The following is a 27509-nucleotide window of genomic DNA, read 5'->3' on the forward strand; positions in this document are numbered from 1 at the left end:
AGTGACTTGCCCTTCAGAAACAAAAGGGAGAAAATTTCTGGCTACTGGAGCTAGCCGCGCGTGCGCTCGACAGTCTTGCTTGCACGGTACCCATCGATTGGGAAGGACAAAAAGTTCTTGCAACTGAACCCGTGCTCTGATATTGTGTCCATCCGCGTTCACACAAGCTGACTCGTCAGCACGACTCGCCGGCGTACGTGGTCTCGGCGGGCGCACCACAATCTGTCTCAAGTCGTCGGTGTCACCACCAATTGGGCATCACTACAAGGAATTTTTTTTTATTTTTAACCTATTTTTAAGTTTTATTTTAAAAATAACTCACCCAAAAAAATATTTGCAGATCTAACCCATTTGGTCGCGCCAATCCGCGTGGCGTGATAAAAACATGCTGTCGCGCCACATGCATTGGCGTGACAAGGTGTGCCACGTTGGCACGCTCTGGAGCGCTCGGAAGGGGTCTGCCAGCGCATATTCTACGTGTCAAGCTTGTCACGCAACTCCCACCGGCGTGACAGTATAGTCTTGTCACGCCACCCCCGCCGGCGCGACAAGGTCTGACCTTAAAAAAATCATATATTTTTCATACGAACTCGGATGAAGATAATTTTTATATGAAAATTGTAGCTCTCAACGAGATCTACAACTTTGTAGTTTTGAGTTTTTTCATTTGAAGTCATTAAGATGCTTAAATAATTTATTTAAGCTTTTAACAGCATATTAAGCACTTGTACCTCTATCGGATCGTCTCCAACTTGGCGTGGTTATCATGATTCCACCAATTAAGTTCTATATAACATTTAATATATGAAATAGTATGAATTAAATTATAATAATTTAATAAGAAATCAAACTATATAATTGTTGAATATAGAATATAATGTAACACTTTAGATATTAATGGTAGCTATAAGTTAGATCAAGTAACTTGTTGAAAGATTAAGACCTTAAAATATCTATCTATTAAATTGATAGACATGAATTCACTCTTCCATAGTGATATGTTTTAATACTGTGATTTCAAATTACTAAGACTATCATATGATGTAATCAGGAGATCAAGTAGCTAAATTGATATTGCATAAACATAGATTGTTGAGCAAAGTTATATTGACTCTTTATGACTAGAGAGAAAATAGATTGGGCGGGACCTTAGTAATTGTTTAGTTTGTCTTTTGTGATATATGAGCATTCCAACGCTTAGGTTATTCCAACGCTTAGGTTATGAGTATTTCAGATTCATCTCGGAATTGACAATCTTATCATATGTTTTATCTATTTGGTACCAACAACTCAAATACTTCAAACTTTTATTAAAACTTTCTTCCACGTTGTAGCACAAAATTCATATTACAACATTTATATTTGCTACAACTTCACTGTTCAACTACATTTTAAATTGGAAACTATATAAACTGACTAATAAGTCACATTGTTCTTCTTCAAATACTTGTTCAAATTCAAATATCTTTTGAATGATATTTAAACTTATTTTATTCATTTGGTCTAGTCTTAATCTTGTCTACCTATTTATACTATTTTTTCTACCATCTCATATTTTAAATACTCAACTTCCTCAGTTTGGCCAAATTCCTTAGATTTTGTCCTTATTATCACATGCCACTCTTTTCTCTAATACAACTTAGTCCATTTAAATAATCATTTAGAGCTTAATCCTTTCTTCAAATCTTGACGAGTGTCCATTAATCTTCTTTTACTTCACCTTTTAAAGGTTTTTAATTGAGCCCCTCAATGTAGCTACTTATTAACATACTTATTGTTTAGAAAATTGAGCTTACTATGATTATATATTTTGATTATTTTAATCTAGTTGTCAATCTTGGATTAATTCCATCATAAATTCGTGTGGATGTGACACTTAGGTCAATCAACCCAAAAAGTTCATAAACTTTTTTAGTTGTTCACCTTATGTCCATACCTATCCATATATGCACATAATGCCGATATGGCTTTCTAACTGTACATTCCCCTTCTCTTTAACTGTCAACTTAGTTTATAATGAAAGTTATGTACCTTTACTTATTCTGAAAACTGATAGCCAGGAGTTTGTGAAGCTTTGGAAGGAGGAAGCCAATTAGCGCTCAAGAATTGCATCCATCATCAGAGAAACACGGGAACTTAGCTCTAGTCTTGTTGATTTTTTTGTAACTTTCACAAGTCGTGCTTGTAACCGAGTAGCTCATGTTCTAGCTAAGCAAGTTTCAGGTGATGATAGGCTGGGTGAATAGTAGTTAGCCCCAACCTGTGTAGTTCACATGTTAGCTTCAGATTGTAATCCCGATTGATCAATGAATGAAATCGCCAAGTCACAAAAAAAAACATCTCCATCCTCTGGTGAGCGGGACGCTCGTCGATCACACCACTTGCTTGTCTAGCCAAGACCATCGCTTTAGGTGCCTCCCATCTATCCCCCCACTCTAGATATTAGCTATCATTAATATATAGAGTGTTACATTATATTCTATATTCAACAATTATATAGCTTGATTTCTCATTGTATTTATTATTAAATTATTATAATTTAATTCATACTATTTCATATATTAAATGTTATATAGAATTTAATTGGTGGAATCATGATAACCACGCCAAGTTGGAGACGATCCGATAGAGGTACAAGTGCTTAATATGCTGTTAAAAGCTTAAATAAATTATTTAAGCATCTTAATGACTTTAAATGAAAAAACTCAAAACTACAAAGTTATAGATCTCGTTGAGAGCTACAATTTTCATATAAAAATCATCTTCATCCGAGTTCGTATGAAAAAGATATGATTTTTCTAAGGTCAAACCTTGTCGCGCCGGCGGGGGTGGCGTGACAAGACTATACTGTGGAATATGCACTGGCAGACCCCTTTCGAGCGCTCCAGAACGTGCCAACGTGGCACACCTTGTCACGCCAATGCATGTGGCGCGGCAGCATGTTTTTGTTACGCCACGCGGATTGACGCGACCAAATGGGTTAGATCTGCAAATATTTTTTGGGTGGGTTATTTTTAAAATAAAACTGAAAAATCGGTTAAAAATAAAAAAAAATCTCCAGTCGAGACAGTGGTGATCCTGTCTGCCAGTACTGAGGAAAGCCACTGAGATGAGAGCTAAGCACAATACAATGCAAGTGGAAGCAGTAAGCGTACGCCGAAATCTCCATGATTGTTGCCGGAGGGTTAAAAGGGCAGAAGCACTAACGCGACGACGCCAATGCGCCACGGAGGCGTCGCGATCGGCGTGATGCGGTGGATCAACAAAGTCTTGCAGCTAGCAAGCTAAAACCGTATCGATCTCTGCCGATTGCCGCTCGCGTCCAGGCAGTGTAGCAGCAGAACGTACGTGAGACGTGGGCAAGTCCTCAGGTGGCTTGGGTCTCGCCGGTGCTTGTCCACCTTGCGCGCAGCGCCTGCCGTCGGGGAAGAGGCGCGCGAACGCGGCGGCGGCCTCGTCGTACCGGCACTGTGCCCGCCGCACCCAGGCCGGCCGACTCCGATCTCGCTACGAACGCCCTTCAGCAGCCGGCGGTCGTTCGCCACCGTCATGCATGGCTCATGACCGCCGCCTCCGGCACTCCGGCCGGAGCACCGGCTCCATGTAGTATGAACGTACACTGGCCTGTCGCGATCGCCGGCGAACTGTCTGTCCAGATAGTCGGTTCTGTCGTGGTAAGCGTACATGGCAGAAAGCCAGAACTGCCTGGCTCCGTGCAGATGCAGTCGTGGAAAAAGCAAATAAAGGCCCGGCTACAACAATGATGGATATGACTTGTTGAAATCTCTACGGTATACGAATACGATGGTGTTTCATTGAGGTTGGTATCTCTGATAGTAGCTAGACAACTAGTCTGTAGTTGTGTTAGTTTGTTGCTGTGAGGGAGTAGTTTTCTTTTGTGTCTTACCCTTTCCCCCCTTTTGTTGTTCTTGTAATCTCAACAACGAACTGGCTAGTAGCGAGTCTAGCGACTTCTACGGGAGTGCGCGGCTAGCAAGGTTTCAGCGAAGATGCCAAATCTCTAAATCTTTCGTGTGGTTTCTTTGACTGTTCGTATGGGTCAGTGGTTCAGAGTAGCTTTCAGGCGAGGGGGAGGTCTTGAGCTCTTCTTAGTCATCTGGAAAAGTATGGCTCAATGGCCATGCTTAGTCGACGCCGCTCACGCATCCGACTACTTGATTGAAGCGCATATGTATCATCAGCATTTGGAAGATTTTGGGTGAGTGAATAAACAGTGACAACTGACAAGCTGTAACTAGCAAAAATACAGATATGTTAACATTGCATAAAAAGCATCATATGCATCTTGGATATAATATAACTTTCCCTTGGAGACCTTAATTTTTATGGCCTTGAAAAAAAATATAGTAGGCTTATTGCCTTTTCTTTTGTAACAAGTATCCTAATAACTCATCATTAAGATTTGATCCTTCTCTCATATAGACACACAAGTTCAATGCCTAATTCAAATGCTAGGAAACATCATAGAGTAGTTGGTAATCGTTGCAAGGTTTTTGAATCCACAACTCTTATCTCCATCTCTAGTACTTCGCTAAAAACTTGTGTTTCCGTACAACTAATTGTTCTTGTGCTTTCCGCATTCAAACTGTAAGATGGATCTTCGCTGCAAAAGAACAAACAAAGATGTTGCTACGTCAACATTATTGTAAATGGTATTAGCAGTTGCAGAAATGTATATCGCAAATATATATCTTACAGTATTTGACTGAAGTTTTGCCTTGGTGGCATGTCCAGTTCATCTAAACTTCTCTCAAACATTTCCAAAACCTTTGTTATGGTAGGGCGATGCATTGGTAATATTTGGATGCACCACAGGCCAATCACACTCATCTTCCTGGCTATTCCTTCATTTTCACTTGAGACTTCACATGCTTGTAATCCATCACCCTGACCAAAGTGGTCATAAATGCAATGTGGAAAATACTTTTCGCTTGACTTTTGAGCCACTGAACTCATGTTTTTTCTACCTCCAACCATCTCTAGTAACATCATTCCATAACTATAAACATCTGATTTTGTTGAAACAACACCAAAGGTTCGGGAGTGCACTTCAGGAGCGATAAACCCAATTGTTCCTCTAGCACCAGTCATAGAAACCCTGCTCTCCTTAGTGCGACACAACTTGGCCAAACCAAAATCAGCAATCTTTGGGTGAAAATCCTGATCTAGAAGAATATTTTGAGGCTTGATATCGAAATGGACAATGCGCGTATTGCAACTATGGTGCAAGTATTCCAATCCTCGAGCAATCCCAATTGCTATTGTATAGAGCTTTTCCCATCCTAGAACTGCTTTAGGATTCTCTGAGTATATGTACTTATCCAAAGAACCATTGATCATGAACTCATATATTAGGGCCCGTTTTGAGCCTTCCAAACAAAATCCAAATAAACTAACAATATTAACATGAGAGGTCCTACCGATACTCATAACCTCGTTCACAAACTCCTCTCCATCTTTTGAATCATGCAAGAATTTCACAGCAACTAGATGACTGTCATCCAGCCTTCCTTTCAAAACCATGCCATAGCCACCTTCCCCAAGTTTATGATTAAGAGAAGACGTTATCTTTGTTACTTCCGAGTACTTGTATCTTTTTGGAAATAGTGATCCATGTAGTACTATTAAAGCCTCAATTTTCCTCTCAATATTGCTGCTAGTCTTTCCGCAAAGTGTTCCCCTTTTTCTGTGCCTTCGCATCACATATATACATGGTAGGAGCAAGCTTGCAGCTACTGACATTGAAACTGAAATTAAAATAGATGTTATCTTTCACTTAAAATAGTGAGGCATATACTATGAGCATTCATATTTGCATCCTTTATATAAAAAAAGAAAGGAGGAAGTACGAAGTGCAAAGTACTAAAACAAGCTATATATAAAGATTGTGATTTTACTCCGATTCAGCCAGTTTTATATTTAAAGACATAAATCATGGATTGCTTGTGAAACTTTAGTCAAGTATTGCATACCTATTAGCATTATCTTCATCTTGTTCTTCCTGTTGTCACCTGAAATAGCACATAATATTAACTATATTGCTAAAAGGGAGGAATGAGTTATGCTCATGAAATGTGAATTATATGATACTCTACTAAGTTCAATTCTGTGATGTGCCACCTCCTAAAGTTGACCTTGTGATTCACCACCCATTTACTCGACAATCTATTGTTAGGATGTGCCTGACTGCCAGTCTTGTTTGTTGGGGGAAACTGCCTAAGTCCCCCTTCCTTGGCTCTAGATCCAACCTCTCATGAATCAAGGAAGGGAATCAGAGTCATCGTCCAAATCGTCAGGAGCACGTGAGTGATAAGAGAAAAGTGCAGGAGGAGGACACAGCTTGATACAACCCCCCATCCCACGCACCCCCCCCCCTCCCCCCACCCACCACCAAAAAAAAAATTGAAAATGAGCCCCGAGAACGGCTAGACACGGGTGGGAGGCAGGGGCAATTGGTATACAAAAGAGATAAGATCAGAAGTTAGAAGATGACCCGGAGCATTCGGATCCAAAGCCTGAATAAAACGAAAACATCAAGCACCTATTATTTAGCATCACTCTTTCGAATACCTAAATGTGAACCGAAAAAAACTTGATTATTATAGATTAATATTTTTCTGGCAGGGAGATGGACACAAGAAGTATAGACTAGTCAAGTGGAGTATCCTTTGTAACCCAAGATTGTGGGTGGCATGGGTATTCTTCACCTCGAATTGCATAATATCTCCGTACTAAGGTCTTGTTTAGTTATTTTGGCCAAATTTTTTTGAAACGGAATCTTACTATTTCGGAGTACTAAATAAAGTCTATTAACAAAACTTTTTGCAGGGATGGATTCTAAATCGCGAGATGAATCTAATGAGCCTAATTAATTCATAATTACTCCATAATTAGCAGATGGTTAATGTAGCATCACTATTGCAAATCATGAATTAAGTATGCTCATTATATTCGTCTCTCGATTTACAGCCCATCCGTGCAAAAAAGTTTTATAAAAAAACTTCATTTAGTATTCCATGCATGTGTCCAAACATTCGATGTGATGTTTTTTGTGTAAAAATTTGGCATCTAAACAAGGCCTAAGTGGCTTTTTAAACTTATGATGAGGAGGTCCCTTGGTAGGAGATTATAAAGAAAAATATTTAAAAATAAGACCTTGGCTGAAGTTGAAAAGAAAGCAGGTGATTCTCAATTTTGGGCAGGCCTGATTGCCAAGAGTTAAAAGTGATTTTGTAGCAAGAGGGAAGTTCCAAGTCAATGATGGCAACCAAACTAGATATGGGAGGATTTATGACTAGGAGACAAACCCCTTATGCTTAGCTACCCCACTCTTTATAACATTATTAGGACAAAAAATATTTCAGTTGCTAAAGTACTAAGTAGAAGGCCTCTAAACATGTTTTTCAGAAGTGCTATAGTGGGGAACAATCTGAATCTTTGGCTTGAGTTAGTAGGAAGAGTCTTGCATGTTCAGTTTAATGATAGAAGTGATAATTTTGTGTGGCTTTTGAACAAAGAATCTTTCTCAGTTGACTCTATGCATAATGACATGATGAAAGAGACAATGTTAAATGAGAATTGGATTCCCAGCTGGAAGATAAAGATTTCTCTAAAAATCCAAGTGTTTCTTTGGTACCTAAGAAGGGGCATCACTTTATTATCTAAAGATAATTAAAAGGAATTGGAAGGGTTGTACTAGGTGCTGCTTTTGTAATCTGGAAGAGTCTATTCAGCACCTCCTTTTTGATCGTCATGTGGCTAAGTTCATGTGGAACGCTCTATATTATGCTTTTGATTTTGTTCCTCCCTCTGGTGTAGTTGTAAGCTACCATCTTGTGGTAATTGAGGCCGGTTTCCTCTTATCTAAATTTTTTTTGGCATCACTCTTTATTTTCCTGCCTTGTTGTGTGTGTTTCAACGAGACCAGTCTTCATTAAGCTTGCATTGGCCGTCCGCATTCAATCATGAAATCAAAGAGTATTTAGGCGTAACGAGTTTAGGCTTAACGAAATAAATATGACATGGAGAAGAGAATCCTTCAACTCGATAACCTATATGGCACTGAACTCACCACAGGGTAAATGGTTCCACGGTGTCAGAGGAGTAGCGCTCGGACACATCTTCGGTGACTCGAGCGGAAATAGTAAGAAGCACAACCAATTGGACCTGACTACATGAAAAGCCTTATCCTTTTAGCGTTAACGGGAGAACAGTCGGTTGTTTCCGTTTTTCGTTTCTATTTTTAGCATAAATTAACATAGTTTTAAATAGCGCGCTATAGTGGCCCGTAGCTCTCACCGCGAAGCTATTCTTCTTTTCTGCGCTATCAGCGCTATTGCCGCTATATCGCGCTATCGCATAGCGCCGCTATTTTGCCGCTATAGGCTCGCAAAAAAAAAACACAGACAAGTGGACCGTAATTATAAAAAAATAGTGGCCCAGCCCAATTGGCCTTAGGCTTCCGCTTTACTGAACCCTAGTCCAGTAATTCTCATCCATCTTTCCTCACTCTCCCGTGCTCCTTCGGATGGCTGCTGGTCGAACATGGCGGCGGCGGGCGGACAGCTGCTCGGGGGCGTGGCGACTGCGGGGCTCGGAGGCAAGGCGGCTGCGGGGCTCGGAGGTGCGGCGGACGCGGGTACTCGGAGGCGCGGCGGCTGCGGCCCCGCCGAACGGGCGGACGGGCGTTGGACGAGCGCGACTGCAGGCCACCAACAGGCAACCATGGCTGATCCAGTTGAAACAGGTCCAAGTCGTGATCCCACTGCTTTAACAACAGGCAAGTTTTTAGTCTTCTCCCCTGATCTACTCTTCTGTGAATATGAGATTATGAGATTATCTGATTCTTAGTAGTTAGGTCATGTACTCTTCTCTTCTGTGGACTATGAGATATTGAGATCAGATTTCTATTAGCTATATTTCAGATTGTCATATGTTCGATTCGATGTTACTGTCAAATTATCTGATTATTTCAGATTGTCATATGTTCGATGTTACTGTCAGATACTCAGATTATCTGATTATTTGAGATTGTCATATGTTCGATGTTACTGTTAGGCGTTAGCTATATTTCAGTTTCAGTCTTTCAGATATTGTCTAGTTGAGTACAGTACTCTTCTACATAGTTTTCTGGAAGATTAATATGCACTTTTCATTTTTCTTTGTAGGCTTATCTAGCACTGCATCCACAAGGCAATCAAATGACGTTGCTGAATCAACTGACCCAGCTTGGAAGTATTGCACAATGCCAGATGTGAACAAGAAACAATCTCTCAAGTGCAACTACTGTGACAAGATTTATCATGGTGGAATAACTAGAATAAAATACCACCTAGATAAAGTTCCTAAATGTGGTGTTGCAAAGTGTGGTAAAGTTCCATCTGATGTGCAAGAAGAAATGCTTAACTTGCTTTCAAAGAAGGATGATAACAAGCAAAAGAAGAGTGTGGAGAAAGAAGAAGAAACAGCTCAAGTTGATTTGAACTATTCTGAAGGAGAGGAACACAGTGATGGATATGGCAATTCTATTCTTGTGTTGAAGAAGGTGACAAGCAAAGGTGGTCCTATGGATAAGTACTGTAAACTGACACTAGAAGAGATAGTGGCTGCAAGGAAGAGCAAATCTGGTGTTGCTGAAAAGGTCCATTCCAAGGTATCAACTGAAAAAAGGGAAGAGAAAAGGGACAGAGAATGTGATTACATATGCCAATTTTTTTATGAAGCGGGTATCCCACACAATTCAGTGACACTGCCTAGCTTTGATCTTATGCTTGAGGCTATTGGAGACTTTGGCAGGAACTTGAGAGGTCCAACTCCATATGAGATGAGTGGGAAGTACTTACAGAAAAGGAAGAGGAAAGTGCAGGAGACATTGAAGTCTCACAAAGAGTCTTGGGAGCTAAATGGATGCACAGTTATGACAGATGCTTGGACAGACAAGAGAGGTAGAGGTGTGATGAATTTGGTAGTTCATAGTGCATATGGTGTTTGCTTTATTGATTCAGTGGATTATTCAGTTGTGAAGAAGGATGGTAGGTATATTTTTAAACTGGTTGATAGATGTATTGAGGAGATAGGGGTGCAAAATGTAGTTCAAGTTGTAACTGACAATGCAAGACCTAATGAGGCAGCAGCAAGTTTGTTAAAAGCAAGGCACCCCTCTATCTTTTGGAATGGCTATGCTGCCCATACCATGGATCTGATGTTGGAAGATATAGAAAAATTGCCAAGGGTTGCAACAACAATCACCAAAGCAAAGTGCGTGATTGTTTTTCTATATGCCCATACTAGAGTTTTGAACTTGATGAGGAAGTTTCTTTCCAGAGATTTAGTAAGGTGTGGTGTTACAAGGTTTGCAACCGTTTTTCTCAACTTGAAGAGCTTGCTAGAAAACAATAAAGAATTGCAGAGGCTTTTTAGAGATGATGAGCTCAATGAACTTGGTTACCTAAAAAGTGCCAAAGGGAAGAAAGCAAATATGATTGTCAAATCTGAAACTTTTTGGAAAGGAATTGAAACTGCTGTGAATTTCTTTGAGCCGTTAGCCGTTGTGTTGAGGAGAATGGACAGTGATGTTCCAGCCATGAGTTTCTTGTATGGTTATCTTGTACAAGCTAAGATTGAGATCTCTAGGAGGTTCAACCATGACAGTACCAAGTTTCAGGAGGTTTTTCACATCATTGACAAAAGGTGGGAGAGCAAGATGAAGACACCTTTACATAGGGCTGGTTACTACTTGAACCCTTTCTATTACTATCAAAACAAGTTGGCTATGGAGGAGAATGAAACTTTTAGAGATGTTGTAGTCACTTGTATTACCAAGGTTGTTCCAGAAGAAGAGACTCAAGACAAGATTATCGAAGAGCTGCAGCTGTTTCAGGATGCTGAAGGATCCTTTGGCAAAGAAATTGCTAAAAGGCAGTGTAAAAATATCAATTTTGATCCAGGTATGAAAAATTGAAAATTTATTAATTTATTTTCTTTAGCTAAATGGTGGCTGAATACCTACATTGTCCTTTGTTTGTCACTTTTTTTCCTTAGCTAAATGGTGGCTGAATTATGGAAGTAGTGCACCAAATCTCAGAAAGTTAGCTGCGAGAATTCTAAGTTTGACATGCAGTTCATCTGCTTATGAGAGATGCTGGAGTTCATTTGAACAAGTATGAATTTGACTTAGACTTATTGATTTCTATGTTCAGTTCAGCAGTGATTTAATCCTCCTATGTTATTGACTTATTGAAACCTATGCAAGTCCACACAAAGAGACGCAACAGGCTCCTTCATGATAGAATGAAGGATCTTGTGTTTGTCAAGTTCAACTCAAGACTAAAGTAAAAGAGGGACAACAAGGATAAAGATGCCATTGAGAAACCTGTCCATGATGTGGTTTTAGAAGATGAAGACAACGAGTGGATCACTGGCATTGAGCCAACAGAAGGAGATGAAGAGCAAGAGGAACAAACTGAAGCATCATCACAAGGAGTTGCAGCTACATCTCAAAGAGAAGAGAGAACTAAGAGAGCTAACCAACAGAAATTAAGAAGCAGGAAGAGAAAGAGGTTGATCCCTACATTTGAGGAAGAGGAGTCATTTCCATCTTCTGATGGAGGAGAAGATGACATTGATATTGATATGAGATCTCCTTCCGATTCTGAGGGTGAAGACTGAAGTGTGAGCCGGTCCATAATAGATCATGCTCTTGGACTTGATGCCTTTATGGTTGTTGCTTGTTTCCTTTCAATTATAAACTTTAGACTGTTGCTGTTTGGATTGTGATTTGTGAACTTTATGGTTGTGTGGTCCATGGTTGTTTGCTTATGTACTTTAAGTGTTGACTTGATGCCTTCATGGCTATTTGGTATTTGCTTTGAGGTTGAGAACTTATCATATTATGTTGTCCATTGTCATGGCTGTTTGAATTATCAACTTATTAAGGCTGGTTGAACACTGTCATGTTACTGTTGCTGTTTCAATCAAATAGCGCGCTATAGCGGCAGCAGCAAGCTGGCGCTACTGCGCGTAGTTGCCGCTATAGCGGCGCTATAGCGGCGCAATAGCGCCAAATAGCGGCCAGACTAGGACGACGCTATTTTTCATAGCCCGCGATAAAAAACATTGAAATTAACTATTGCTATTCCAGCTAGCGGTGATATCCCCGCGCACGCTTTTTATGCATGCAGACAGTGAAAAAACAAGCTTTTCACATCGATCTCAAATTTTTTAAAAAAATCAATAATTCTCCAACCACACATCCAAATCAGAATCCAATTATATTGTTGCATTCGTTTTAACTAGAGCATCAAAATAAGACCCCACTTGAATATATTTTGCTCAAAGTGGTGAAGTTACTTTTTTAAAAACAAATATTACTTCCTCTGCCATATAAACTAGTCACAAGTTACTTTTTTTTTTTGAAATTCATATGCTACAATGTTACTTTTCTTAACTTTCACCAAGTATAAAAGCTACTTTTTTAAAAAAAATCTTACTTTCTCTACTATAAAAACTAGTCACAAGTTACTTCATATCATATATACTATTGGTATGTTACCGTTACAAATGAGAGAGTTATTTTTCTAAAATTCATATACTACAGTATTATTTTTCTTAACTTTCATGAAGTTTAAAAGTTACTTTTTTTAATAAAGTCATGTATCATAAAGCTTACTTTTTGTATTATTAATGTATTACAAAGTTACCTTTTTTGCAATTTTCACAGAGTCAAAGTTACTTTCTAAACACGGGATTGCAAAATTATTTTTAAAATAAAAACAACAACTTTCCTTTTTTATAAATCTGGTGGAATTATACTTTCCACTTTAAGAAAGTTTGAGGGCTCTCCTTTTAAGACTGCATGGAGAGGTCTCTCCATTTAGATTTTTCCCAACCAATTACTATTGTTTAGTTGCAAAATTCAAAATTTCAAAAAAAAAATTATGGCACATGCATGGAGCATTAAATCTAGACGAAATAAAAAATTAATTGCACAGTTTTCTCGTAAATTGCGAGAAGGATCTAATGAACCTAATTATGCAGCGATTGAGTACTAAATTGCTACAGTAAAGCTACAGTAAATATGTGTTAATGACGGATTACATAGTCTTAATAAATTTATCTAGTAGTTTACGAACGAGTTCTGTAATTAGTTTTGTGATTAGTCTATATTTAATACTTTAAATATGCAAAAATTCCCTTTCAAAATTTTTACCGTCTGCACCTAAACAAATCATAAGCATAAACATACTGACCACAAATGGACCAGTCGCTGCCGGCGTTGCAGTAGCACTTGAACGCATCGTCAGATACATCAACCCGGCACTGGCCGCCGGTGTCCTCGTCCAGGGCGGCGGCGAGCGGAGGCAGCAGGAGCACAAGCAGTGGTAGCACGGCGGCAGCGTGCATTATGATATCAGAGGGGGAAAAGGTGCCGACGAAAGGAGTGTGGATGCTCGAGGTTTTTATCGCATTTTATGTAGTAGGATGATTGTTGAGGTAGATGGCGGATGGAGAGAGGAGCCGATTTATCTGACATTGGGCACTTGATTACGAGGGATTCGCATGAATATGTCTTACTACGGCACCGTTTAGTAGGAGTAGAATTTTCTTAGCTTGACTTTGATGCATTATGAACAGCGAGGAATGTGTTTTGAAGTACTCTCTTCAACAGAAAATAGTGACACCATAGAACGTGTGCAATCGAACTGCATTGACTAAAATATAAAATGCTTGCTGTCAATGTCTAGACCTTTGAGTTTGGGTATGTAAAGGTTCCCATCAATTTGGTTATTGTTATTACACATTTTTAATATGTGATGATAATAGTTATTGATTGAAGTATGATCCAATAGTAGAATTAAGAAGTCAGATAGTACGCAACAGGCAGAAAACAGAGGAAAGCTCCTAAACTGTGTGGTAAAAAAAAAATGTCGACATACTGAAACGGCCGTGGAAGAATTCTAAATCCAGATTCACTGCGTTCGGCAGACTGGAGCTAGAGTGGTGTGAGAGAAAAACACTATTACCTAACTGGTGGCTGGAGACTAGTGCTAGAGCGATGTGAGAGAGAAATACTGTATGGCTGGAGGCTAATGCACCAACCGAACACGGTGATTAATGAACATTTAAGCTATTCGGTCAAAATTGCCCTTCTTTCGATGTTGTTGAATGTTGAGTATATAACCAACGGCATCTTCGAGAATTAGTTACGCAAGCATGATCTCTGTAATAGACAGCTGGTAAGATTAAACACCCGTTCGGCTTAAAGTACCTACAGTAATTATTTAAGAAGAAATATGTACCAGTCAACAGATGGTGGAGAAGGTCAGTGACACAGTACTGAATGGTGAAGGCACCTGCCAATGTATTCAGGAGGGCCAGTATGGGCCAGCAGCCCAGCACCAAGGCCTGCTTCGCCAGCTTGGGCTAGCAGCAGAGGAAGCTCAGCCTAAATTTTAGGATTACATCTGACAGCCATTACCCATTATACTTGTTTTTCTGTAATATAATCCTAAGCCCCCCTATTTTATTCGATATCTCCGAAGAGACAATGCTAAGCCCTCCTATTTTATCGGATATCTTCGAAGGGACAATCCTCAGCCCCCACTATTTTATCAGATATCTCCGAAGAGACAATACTAAGCCCCCCTAAACATACTTGAATGTCCACGACTACAAGATACTAACTATTAGGCACTTCAAATCTTCAATACAAATCAATATTGGTTGTCACTCTTCAGCATTGATATTCCTCGAGTGGATCGGATTTTGTCGATCCGTTTCTCGCCTCTTCTCTTAGAATTTTCCATGAAAAGACCGCCCTTTCTATTGACACAGGGATTAGACATTTTTGCAGCGATTGCATTTGCGCAATCATCGACTCTCTCTCTCCCACACACACAAAGTCAATGATATTAGTTTTAGAATGTTATAACACTTTTGCTCGATTAGATTTTACCATGTTTCCTTTCCGAAACATCCCGTAGGATTATAATTGGCATGTATTAATAGAGAAGAGTGAATGAAAATGGAGTACTATGCAAGCAGTGCATTCCATCATCGACGCTCTAAAAGCACGTGACGTTGTTTAACCAACAATTCAGTTGGCACTTCAGATGAAACTAAAAAAAAATATTTTCTTGACGGATGCTAATATCACTATATCAGGGCATTCTCGAGTGTTTCGGGGGCAAAAAAAAAATGTTGTGCTAATATACCAAGCTTACGCATGTTACCTGGAAATCGAGTATAGATTATAGAGGCAAAACCAACTAGACGAAGGAAACAGTAAGACACAGAACAAGTTACTACTAAATCATAAGCTTAAACAGAACTCACCGCAAACGAACCAGTTGTCGTTGCCGTCGGTGCAGTAGCACTTGAACGCATCGTCGGATGCATCAACCCGGCACTGGCCGCCAGACACTCTGCAAGCCTTGCAGGCCCCAGCATCCGTGTACTCGAGCAGAGACCCCCCCTGCAACAGCCGCCGGTAGTCTGCCCCCGTCGCTCCCTCGTATCCCAGCACCGGGATCATCGACACGGCGCAATAATTCGTCGGCGGCGGCGTCGCGATGCCGCCTGGCGTGTACTTGTTCCCAAGCAAGGCGAACACCGGCGGCAAGTCCGGCGGGCAGCGCACGCGCGTCCAAGAAGCCGGCGGTGCGGGTCTTCTCCCCAGATCGCAGTCGTAGAGGATAAACAGGTCCTGGTTCTTGGAGCTGATGTTGAACGGCGAGAGACCGAGGTCGGAGGAGGCGTTGACGAAATTCTGGGGATCGCAAGGGGCGCCAGACAGGTCGACCGTGAAGGAGCTGTTCTCGTAGAAGATGTCCAGCAGCTGGTACCTCCAGTAAGCGTTCACTACCGGAAAACCGACATATGCCGAGTGCCCGGATATTTGCCGAGTGCATAATCTCGAGCACTCGGCAAAGATACTATTTGCCGAGTGCCAAAAAACATGCACTCGGCGAATAAATAACACTCGGCGGACTATCTCTTTGCCGAGTGCCAGCCATATGGCACTCGGCAAAGACACACTTTGCCGAGTGCTAGTCAGTTGACACTCGGCAAAGAGCGTCACTTGCACCAACAGACGACCCGCAGACGACCGTTACGGTGGCGATGCTTTTGTTTGCCGAGTGCCTACATGGGGACACTCGGCAAAAAGATCTTTGCCGAGTGCCTACATGGGGACACTCGGCAACAAGATCTTTGCCGAGTGCCCTACAGTCGACACTCGGCAAACGCTGTCACGTGCACCGCACCCGCCAGCTCCCCAAGGCCGTTACGCTGTTGCCACGAACGTTCCCATTTTTCCACGGCCGTTACCATTATGCTTCGCCGAGTGCCAAATTGGGGCACTCGGCAAACATATTTTAATGCCGAGTGTAATGGAACAGGCACTCGGCATTTAATAAACTTTGCCGAGTGTCGTCTTTGGCACTCGGCAAACAAATACAAAAACTTTCTCCAACGACCTCCAAACTTTTTCCTCCGTTCTCATACTATGTGAAAGACATCATATTTAAATTTGGCAAATTATCCTTTATGTTTACTATATTTAGATTATTTACTTGATTACAAGAATATTTTGTGTATAATTCAAATTTGAACTGCCAAATGTTGTCAAAAGTGTTGATAATTAATGGAAAAATTATATTCATGTTATTGAGTCAAATTTGAGGGTTTGTACAAGAATTTAAAGGAAAAAAATCAAATATCTTATTCAGGAAACATAGCAATGAATTTGTGGCCGAATAGATTTTAAATTCTATAAAACACAAATGAAGTCCGAAAATTATGAAATTTGTAGTGAAAGCATGATAACATAAGTAGAGGCTGTGGAAAAAATTTGAGAAGATTTCAAAAAAGTTATCACATACGTTGGTTACAGGATGAGAAATCCTGAAGAGGATCCAATGACATTTGAATGAGTCAGTTAAGTTTTTGAGTCCAACGGACCATCCAATTGAGTTTTGACTTCAAAATTTTTTGTGTAGGCAATGGACATGATGGATAGGTTTATGGTAAATATTCATTATTTTTTGAGCCCATTTGATAATATTAAAGTTTTTTTAGTACTATGTAAATTGAATTTGAACTTATACTGCATGAAATAATGGAATTTTTTTGGCTAAAGTATGTTAAATTTTTTATATACGCAATAGACCTCATAAATTGGTTTATGTTAAAGTTTGGTTATTTTGCGAAATGTTTTCGTATTTTTTATTTTTTTTGAAAAATGTAGTGAATTAGTTCATACAAATTGAAATATAGCTAAAAGTGATTGAAATAATATAATTTTTATCATTGAAGCATGATATATTTGTCTGAAATATATGTTTAGTAATGAAATGTTAAATTATAATCAAAGAAATATGTTTAAATAAATTTTGAATTGAAGGATTTTGAAATGAAATCCTGGCTTTGCCGAGTGCTGCAAGCATGGCACTCGGCAAAGCGGTAGCGGCTTTGCCGAGTGCCAGATCAGGGCACTCGGCAAAGCGGTCGTGTCTTTGCCGAGTGCCGTGATCTGGCACTCGGCAAAGTTTCTGCCCCCGCCCCCAGCTAAGTGACCGGCCCGCACACACGCGCACTCACTCACGCCGCACACTCCCGTACTCACGCCGCCGCCTCCACTCCGCCGCGCCGCCGCCTCCACGCCCCGCCCCGGCGCGCCGCGCACTGCCCTGCCGCCTCCACGCCCCGCCCCGGCGCGCCGCGCACTGCCCCGCCGCCTCCACGCCCCGCCCCGGCGCGCCACGCACTGCCCCGCCGCCTCCACGCCCCGCCCCGGCGCGCCGCGCACTGCCCCGCCGCCTCCACGCCCCGCGGCCTGGCGGATTCGGCTCCCCGGCAGCGGCTGTCCACTCCGGTAGCCCCGTTCTCACCGGTAAGTTTCCCGTCGCTCTTCTCCTTTCTCTCATATCCTAGGGTTCTTGGCTCACAGCTCCGTGTTCGTGGATCTAGTTTTTCTTTGAATCATCTGTGGTAGCCGGCGTCTAGGGCATGGATCTGGCCTGGAGTAAGCGAATAGAAAGCATGATCATGAGAGGTAATGAGATTTACCTTCGCGAGAGGAGCAGGATTTGGTAGCTCGTAATGTTACACTAACGCTAATGACCTACTGTTGCTTTGCTTTTCTTGTATTGTAATCAAGATTTGTCAGATCTCTTGGTCATAGTGACAGATACTTGCTCTTGGTAAATACAGGTCCATGTCCAAGCTTTAGAATACGCCCACGGCCTGAGACTTCAGTGGCCAGCGTGCGTGCAATCCAGGTTATTTCTGCTCCATTTGTCGTTCGTTGTTGTTAGTTATATTTTGTTCGCATTGTAACATTTGGGTGAAATCTTATAGGCCCGGATGGACGAAGAGACGAAGAGGCGGGAGGAGATCGAGGCGAGGCTGGAGGAGGAGCGGACGCTAAGGCAGGAGCAAGAGCGCAGGTGGCAGGAAGAGCGGATGCAGGAGCGGCAGAGGATGGAGCAGGCGCTTCTTGCTGAGCGACAGGCCGCGCAACAACAGATGCAGACCATGTTCTCATATCTCCAAGGCCTTGGCGCGACAATCAACTATCAACCGCCGCCAACGATGGCCTGGCCTCCACCACCGCTGCCACCGCTAGGCATTCCGTCTATCTTTCCTCCATCTGGCGCTACACGCACTCCTGTGAGTATGATATATAGATTTACTTTGCTTGCACATATATATTCAAATTTTGAGATACTTTATGTCAATATATCATGTGCTATATCTGAAAGAACATCTAGACTCACTTAGTGGAGTGTTGAGATACTTAGTGGTTGGCTGATCGAACACGTGTGCTACATGATCCTTCCCAAGATCTCTCGTGCTATATACTAGAGATTAGCTAGGCTGCCAATGTAATTTCCCACAAATTAGACAGTAAATTCGTGACTATATATTGCTGTTTAATTACGTATGATTAGGAGGCACCAGGACTGATCTTTCAGCCACACTTGGAAAATTAGTGGAAGTTTAGAACGATCGTACATGATGGACAAGTAGTATAATCTCAGTACTCCTTTTATTTTTTCCTTCTTTTATCAAGCTAATACTGGTTCAGATGCATTGCAAATAATACTTGTGTTTGATGCAATATATACAGCCTGCATTTTTATTGTATTTTACCTTGTTCAGATAGTGGCTCTATGCATCACCATGCCAAAAGTTAAAATATATTTTTTTTGCAGAATCAATCGATTGGGGGGTCAAATGAGCCTCCGGACGAGCATTCACCGGCACGTGCAGCGTCGTAGTGGCCACCTAGCTGATTTAGAGTTGTTTATGATATTTGTTCTACGGGCTTGTTGTTGTTGGACTAGACTTGTTTAATTAGTTGGATTTGTGCTTGTTGAACGTTACACTTATACCATCGATGTTGGACTTATGCTATTTGTGATATTCATGCGACACAACGTGAGATATTTGTGTTATTATGTGATGGATGTGCCATATATATGTAACGCTTGTCTGGAATGTATATATGTTTTTTTTGTGACGATGAATGTGGTTAATACATAAAAACAGAAAACATATAAAAAAACAGCAACAATTTGCCGAGTGTTTTTACCCTGACACTCGGCAAAGCAATCATTTTTCGATTTCCTGGAAAACGTATTTGCCGAGTGTAATTACGTTGTCACTCGGCGAAGTTTCAAACTTCGCCGAGTGCCAGAAGACTGGCACTCGGCAAAGACCCAAACTTCGCCGAGTGCCAGACGCCTGACACTCGGCAAAAACCCAAACTTCGCCGAGTGCGGCCAGGTTGGCACTCGGCGAAGTTTGAATCTTTGCCGAGTGCCGAGCATATGGCACTCGGCAAAGTTTTCGACCCGTCCCGTTCGGCCGTCCCGTTCGCCAGTTCGCCGTCCCGTTCGCCAGTTCAACTGTCCGTCCGTCCGTCCCGTTTCAACTTTTTTTGCCGAGTGCGACTTGGCACACGGCAAAGGTTTGCCGAGTGCCCGAGAAAAGGCACTCGGCAAAGCCGGCTTCGCCGGTAGAAGAAAGGCCGTGTGCGCTTTGCCGAGTGCTACACTCGGCCAACAATTTGCCGAGTGTTTTTCTGCCTTTGCCGAGTGTCTGTGACACTCGGCAAAGTACCTGAGTCCGGTAGTGGTTCGCCAGGGAGGCGTTGCCCTGCTTGTCGTCGCATGTAACCTGGAAGGCGTTGTAGCCGCACTCCGGCGGGTGCGTGCCGGCGAGCCAGAACGGGTAGGCGACGGTGAGATTCCCGCACGACGCCGGCGCGCAGGCCGTCGACGTCTTCAGGGCGGCGACAGCGGGGGTGGGACTGGCTAGCAGTAGCAGAGGGAGAAGCATCATGGCTGGGCAGTGCAGGGCAGCCGCCGCCGCCGCCGGAACAGGACACGCAGGCTTCTCTGGGAGACCGCGAGCCAGAACGGGAAGGAGATGTTGAGGCCGCCGCACGACGCCGGCAGCCGGCTCGCAGGTGTTCGACGATGTGTTCGTGGCGGCGACAGTGGCGATGGGACTGGCAAGCAGAGCGAGCATCAGTAACACGGCCGGGCACAGCAGGGCGGCGGCTACATAGGAGGAAGAACAGATGGTTGTATCTTTGCGGTGCAACTGCGAACTGGGGTACTGCAAGTGTGCGATTAGAATAGGCGATAAGTTGCCGCGGAGGATATTCTTTTTCCGAAAGCAAGTTAAGAAAGTGGGCAGGTCAGTGAGTGATGGTTCGTCGAATTCAACTATCGCAGACGAAGTTTGACAGGTTAGTCTCTTGAAGTGAAGAAACTTGAAGCAATTTCCATGGCTGTGCGTGGGACCTTGGATAATACGGCAGAGTTGGCTAGGTCCAAGTCTTTAGTCTCCTTAGTCAATAAAAAAAAGTCTTTAGTCTCTTCCAACACTGGTCAGTCTAGCCTGACTATTCCACGCCATATACTCCCTCCGTATTGGTAAAAGAAGTCGTTTAGGACAGTGACACGGTCTCCAAAATACAACTTTGACCTCTTGTTATTATAAAAATATTTATGAAAAAGTGATATATGTATACTTTTATGAAAGTATCCTTTAAGACAAATCTATTCGTATAATTTTTATATTTGCAAACTCAACAACTTAAAAATTATTGATAATTTATATTCCTAATGTTTGACTCAAACTTTGTCCAAAACAACTTCTTTTACCAGTACGGAGGGAGTATAGTGTCTGTACGACTATTATTGATGCACGAGCATAACCAGAAATTAATTTATTTACGCTGCAATATAATGCAAGAAAACAGATGTGTGGGACGGTGGGTCCTACTACGAAGGATCGGCTCATCGGCTGCCCAGGACTTGAAGCAACGCTTTCTCAAGGAAAAAAGAAAAAGACTTAAAGCAACGCCAAGATGGACCTTATGGAAGGAGCGCAACAACCGGTTGTTCCAAGGCGTGAGTACCCATGAACCCCATCTCCAAGAAAAGATCAAGATGGACATTAAGCTGTGGATCGACGCGGAGGCAAGACGCTTGGGTTATCTAAAACGGGAGTAGTAATTTATGGGTTGGCCTCTCGCGAGCATCCGTTTCTTGTAATGATTGCAATCTACGTGCAATTGAGGTGTTGTAAAACTCTTGTTTTTTTCTTAATACAATGATACGCAGTTTTCTTACGTAATCAAGAAAAAAAAAAGCAACGCCAAGATGCCATGGGATCCACTCTCGCCGTAAATGCTGTCCTTTGCCGTCGGGGCAGAGGCACGACTATTTGGCTCGGTGGCACGCGCACCAAACGACAGCGGACAAACTAACACCAGCTATACCACCTTCAACTTCAACAAACTAACACATACAGCACGGCGGGATTATCCATCACTTCAGTGATGGTTACGAGGACTAAAAAGAAAAACAAAGAGGAAAAAAAAAGTCTATCAATGGACACAGTCAAAGAAAACTAAATAAAAAAAGATAAGAAAAATTAACTAAATAAAAAATAGTAAAATAACAAATAAAAGAATGGAATGAAAAATATCGTATAGAGAATAAGAGACAAACCATAAGAAAATATAACGAAAAAAATTAAGTATTACTATATTTATAGCATTCATATACTTAGTCCATAGAAAAAGGAAAATAGAGATTAATGGAGGAAAATATTAGAAGAAATAAAACATAAAACAACATAGAAAATAAAAATAAAAATAATGTCTACCCGAGCACAGTAAAAAGTGGATAGGAAGGAAATAAATACAAAAGAAAGAAACAAAGAAAAGAAAATGAAGAAAAAGAAAGGAAGCTCGGCTGCTTTTCCATGCCTGCATGCATGTGTCTGCTCAAAAAATTTTGTGCATGCCGTCATGTGCAACTATGCCTCTTTTTTTTTGAGAACACGCTTATGTATTTCTTAGTTAAGGATGACCTACAAGTACATGTAGAATTACAGAACCATACAGGGAGGATACAAAGATAGTTGTAACCGCCAGATTACGCAAAGGACCCTTAAGAAACTAAAAATTACAACGGCACCCCTGGATCCTTCGCGAACCAACAGGACTTGAACTCGCCGCCGCCGGAGAAGAAGCCGAGCTCCCCTATGAACCGGAGGAGCCCCATCGCACGCAGGCTTTTGTTGGAGTCGCAATAGCAAAGGCCATCGGCGGACGCACATCGACCGGGGACACACCCCAACACCTCCGGTCCCTAGATCCAACCACGCCATCGACGACTGCCGCCGCCGAGGGGAAATCGAGCCAGATCCAGCCACCGACCATCCACAGCACCCACAACCATCTCTGCACCCTTGAAGCAAAAGAAAGCCCGCAAGCACCCCGTCAGGCAGAAAGGGAGGCTCACCAGCCGCAGGTTCCGACACGGATCTCCACGACCTCGCTGGTGAAGCTGGAGCAGGGCACCACCGGGGCGAGGAAGAAGCCGGGAGACTTTATTCCTCTGCGCCGCCATCGCCATTGCCTCGCCGACGCCGCCAGGAACACCATGCCGCAGAGGACCACCCCGGCAAAACCTAGCTTCGCCGACGACCACCGATGGCAAGCACCACCTAGGACTAAGGAAGAAACTATCTATCCTATATACACCCGCACGTCGATTCCCCGGCCCTGCTCCATCTCCGATGCCACTCCGGCCGTCGGAGAAGGAGGAGGCCGGCGGAATCGCCGCCGGGAAGACTTTCCGCCTTCTTTTCGCCTCGAGCAACTGTAGCCAGGGGGAAAAGGATGGAAGGACCGAGAAGGGCACAGCAACTATACGAGTAGTTGTGCAACTATGCCTTGTCACAAGCATGATGGGTCTATGAGTCAGGGAATCACACGGCATCGTACGGATCCATTGGGCTGATTGGCTATGGGCGGCGCTTACCGAATGCTACTACAATTGCTTGCCTTCTTTCCACAAGTTATATGCATTTATGCATTGCTGTGAGTTCTCCGTAAGAGATGATCTCTCTTAACATTAGTACTGACAGTTCAGTTTGAATAGTGAAATTTACCTGATGACGGTGGCAGCGGCGGCGACGATGACGCCTGCCATGTCAAGAGGAAGCCGTCTCTGATGAGCTAGACGTCACAACGTGATCTTATCAACCCGTTACTGTCACGCCATGAATGCACGAGATAACCATGAGCCAGTGCTCACCGGGATTGATGGAAACCACTAAGGTCATGTTTAGTTCCCAAAAATTTTCAAAATTCTCCGTGACATCAAATTTTTGGACACATGCATAGAGCATTAAATATAATTTAAAAAGAATAAATTACATCCATCATACAACAACTTGGCAGGTGGGTGCAAATTGGTCCAACAACTTGTAAAGTGCTCAATTTAGTACAATAACTTGATAGCTTGGTGCAGATTGATCCAACAACTTAGAAAATGCTTAATTTAGTGCAGTAACTTCGTAAATCGGTGCGTTCACAGTCGAAAACATTACACAACAATATATTTACTAATGTCAAGTCACAATAAAGAGTATATTCACGGAACATATTATTTGACCGTGTCGCAATGGACACCAATTTTATTCTCAGAATAAATTAATTATAGTTTTATTAAAAATAATATATTATTTAACAACCATTACAACAACAACATATTAGCAAAGTAGATGAACGTCAATAATTCTTAAATTTTGTAAATGAAAATTATTGATGGTGATCCGGTTGTTGCTTTTAACTATGTACAATTTTTTATTAGTTCAAATGCAAACAAATTTTAGAATTTCACCATTAGCATCACTCAAACACTGAAGTCGGTAAGAGAGACCCTGAAACCCTATGTTTCTTTTGCGTTTTTGCTCATGTATTTAATAATACTCATGTTTGTTTCAGTTTATTTAGCTCAATTTTCTTTTCTGATGAATATATGAGGCTTTAAAAATATATGTACAAAGCTCCTAAAAGGTATCAATAGTTTGTATCAACGCATTAGTTTTTTTAGTTTAACAGTGCATAATCAAACATATTGGAAACAGTGAGGGTGAATTTTTTAATATTGAATATCAAATTAAATAGTTTTAATTAAAATTAAATCACTATATAAGAATAATTAATGTAAAGATATAACATTAATTTCTAAACAGTGAGGGTTTTTATTCTGGCCAAATACATTCCATGCAGACGCAACACGAACATCAATGATCAAATAATACTTAATAATTTGTCCTAACATGATCACATATTTGCCAAGTTATTGCATTAAGTTATGCATTTTTACAAGTTGTTGGACCGATATGCACCCACCTGTCAAGTTATTGCACTAAATTGAGCATTTTACAAGTTGTTGGACCAATTTGCACCCACCTCACAAGTTGTTGTATGGTGGGTGCAATTACTCATTTAAAAAATAACTAATTGCACAGTTTAGCTGTAAATAATGAGATGAATCTTTTAAACTTAATTAATCCTTGATTGGATAGTAATTACCAAATAAAAATGAAAATGCTACTGTAGCCGAACCCAAAAAAATTTGGGAACTAAACACATTCTAAGAAAGACACGCAATGCAAATGGGGGACAGGAAACACGGACATCTCCATGAGACCAAAGGATTCAGAGGGCAGGGCGATGACAATCTGCGCTACCGCTGCACTGCACCTCAATATGGTCCGCATGAATGCATGATGATGCCGTGGATCAAGAAATTATGTCTTGAAGAAACTATTGTTAGCAGCACAACTTGAAGTCCGCGTGGGAGCTAGGGACTCGTCGGGGCAGAGGCACCGGAACGCCGCTACGGTGTTGTTGTACTGGCACTGCCCGCCGCTCGCGTTGCAGGCGGCACAGTCGCCGACGCCGGCCGCCTCCCACTCCATGAGGAACCCGTCCTTGAGCAGCCGCCTATAGTTGGCCGCCGTCATGGCCGCCGCCTCCCGCCCCAGCACCGGGATGTACGAGTACTCGCACCGGCCCGTCGCGATCGCCGGGGGCCTGTCCCAGTAGTAGGTCCCGCCGAGGTACGCGTAGATGGGGGCGCTGCAGTTCGAGGTGGCGTTCACGAACCCCGGCCCGCTCGGGGCCGGGCCGTCGCACTTGGAGAGGAAGCACAGGGCACGGTTCCGGGGGCTAATCGTGAACGGGCTCAGCGCGATGCTGACCGACATGTTGAAGTCGGTGCTGCACACGCCGTCGTCGCCGGAGGCGATCCTTGTGTGAGAACAAACGAAGGAGTTGTTAGCGTAGTCGACGCCAAGGACGTGGATAGAGGAGCCCTTCAGTGAGGCCACGCTCCCGCCGTCGTCGTTGCACCAGACCTCGAAGGCCGGGTGGCCGCATGGTGACAAGGTCTGGTTGCCGCTGCCGAGCCAGAATGGGTATCTGAGGGTAAGGTTCCCGCATGTCGCTGGCTCGCAGTCGGCGCTCACACGACCACGGAGATGGAGGAGGAGCAAGCAGGTGACCAGCAAGAGCAGCAGCAAGGTCGGATGCATCAAGCTTGCTACTCGACCAATGGAGGAGCTAACAGACTTCGAAATGGGGGGATTGGGGATGTAGAATAGAGGCGAAGGTCCAAACTCCAAAGAGACAAGTCGCAAGGACAACTGTGCAATCGAAGGTCGTCGCAATAAAGGGAAGCACGGAAAGGGTACTGGGGAAGTGACACTGATTTTGTTTCGTTTACTAGTCTCTCCCACCTTTTCTTTTATTTTTTAGCAAAAAAGTGCAGGAGTTTGATTTTCTCTGTTCGCCCCTCTTATTCTAAGAATTTAAATTTTTTCAGTTTCGTCATACATGTTGCATACCACTCCCTCCGTCTTAGACTATTAGTCATTTTAATTTTTCTAGATATATAAATGTTGCTACGTATCTACATATTTCATAGTAAAAACTATATACCTAGAAAAGATAAAACGACCAATAATTTATCACGTAGGGAGGATGTTACTTCCCACTGTCAAGGGAACGGGCAGCAAATGAGTTTAGGACAGCACGTGATTTTTCACGTTGTAGATATTAGATTATCAAATAAAAGAAAAGAACACTATAAAAGCTGTGAAACTTTTGGCTTGCCCTCTTATTTGATTTGACAGTTTTATGCAAAACAAAACAAAAAAGACCTGTTGGCCAACTACTAAAATGCCATCTTGGCAAACATAAGAGGGGTGGAACGTCTTGCATCGCAGTTCGCTCACGGACATTATTATTCAAAATGATACTACATGAATGCACGATCTTGCTTTGGATAAATATATTCCCTCCTGCTAATCCATATGGATTAGAGTTAATTAAGGTAGCATATGGTTGGAGAGTAGAGTAGGATGGAACAATTCCATTCTAAACAGAGGGATGGAATGGCTCTATATTTTTGTGTTTAGTTTGAGGGGCGGAATCACTCTATTTTTTGTTTGGTTGGAGAGATGAAAATCAACTGCCTCCTGTTTCGTTAAACCTGTTTTTGTCGGGCCTACCTATCATGCATAACTACCCTTATCCCTCGCTTCCTCTTCCTGAGAGCTGATGCCCGTCGCCAGTTTGCCACCGCGTCCTGAGGGTCGGCATTGCCTGGCTCGCGGTCGCGGAGCAGCGGCGCAACCTACTAGGGGCCAGCGTGGCCTGTCTCGCTCCGCGGCGACACAGCACCCGACAAGCGGCGGCTGGATCGACACGCAGAGGGGCGGGCGCGACCCGACAAGCGGTGGTGCACAAACGGGCTGCGCGGCCTGCGAGCTACAGATCGGAGGCGCGGTCTGCCGAGGGCCGGCGCAGCAGTCTGAGGGGCGACGCGACCCGACGAGCAGTGGCTGGATTGGCGCGTAGAGGGGCCGCGCAGCTTGGCATGTGGCGGCGTAGCCTGCAAAGGGGAGGTGCGTTCTGGGGAGCAGTAGTGACGTGCGAGGGTGGTGGCGCCCGAAGAGCAGCGGCGGTGATGCGAGGGATAGTTGCACCAGCGAGCACGAGACGGATCTCACGCCGTCCGAGGGAAGCGAGCTCATCCAACTCTTTACTAGTAATGGGCTCATCCCAGAATCTATAGGAACTAGACGTATAGCCCGCGCATTTACGC

General features: G+C 42.8%; 2 protein-coding genes across 3 annotated transcripts in view; one reads left to right on the forward strand and one right to left on the reverse strand.

Moving 5' to 3' along the window:
• Positions 1–4281: 4281 nt before the first annotated feature.
• The window catches only part of LOC120676903 (LEAF RUST 10 DISEASE-RESISTANCE LOCUS RECEPTOR-LIKE PROTEIN KINASE-like 2.5), a 41393-nt gene continuing 18165 nt past the window's right edge, over positions 4282–27509 (reverse strand). The window contains exons 2-5 of one of the 2 annotated variants that reach the window (XM_039958236.1): positions 15355–15863; positions 5994–6032; positions 4718–5768; positions 4282–4624 (exon numbers count right to left, since the gene is read on the reverse strand). In XM_039958236.1, the coding sequence (XP_039814170.1) occupies positions 4483–4624; positions 4718–5768; positions 5994–6032; positions 15355–15863 (1741 nt within the window). In that variant the 3' untranslated portion in view covers positions 4282–4482. The remainder of the gene's footprint in view (positions 4625–4717; positions 5769–5993; positions 6033–15354; positions 15864–27509) is intronic. The other variant, XM_039958237.1, reaches the window with a different exon arrangement.
• Positions 8680–11912, forward strand: LOC120676904. Its single transcript, XM_039958238.1, has 4 exons — positions 8680–8800; positions 9189–10967; positions 11062–11180; positions 11273–11912. Exons 1-4 carry the CDS (start codon positions 8746–8748, stop codon positions 11312–11314), a joined length of 1995 nt encoding a protein of 664 aa, XP_039814172.1. The 5' UTR covers positions 8680–8745; the 3' UTR covers positions 11315–11912.

The sequence above is a fragment of the Panicum virgatum genome, chromosome 5N, assembly GCF_016808335.1.
Source record: "Panicum virgatum strain AP13 chromosome 5N, P.virgatum_v5, whole genome shotgun sequence".
Lineage (NCBI taxonomy): Eukaryota > Viridiplantae > Streptophyta > Magnoliopsida > Poales > Poaceae > Panicum > Panicum virgatum.

What these genes read in the sequence shown, in the direction of transcription:
- LOC120676904 (XM_039958238.1), top strand. Translation starts at nt 8,746, where the DNA reads ATGGCTGATCCAGTTGAAACAGGTCCAAGTCGTGATCCCACTGCTTTA. An exon ending in AAATATCAATTTTGATCCAG is followed by an intron (nt 10,968 to 11,061) that starts GTATGAAAAATT and finishes TTTTTTCCTTAG; the next exon opens with CTAAATGGTGGCTGAATTAT. An exon ending in GCTGGAGTTCATTTGAACAA is followed by an intron (nt 11,181 to 11,272) that starts GTATGAATTTGA and finishes AACCTATGCAAG; the next exon opens with TCCACACAAAGAGACGCAAC.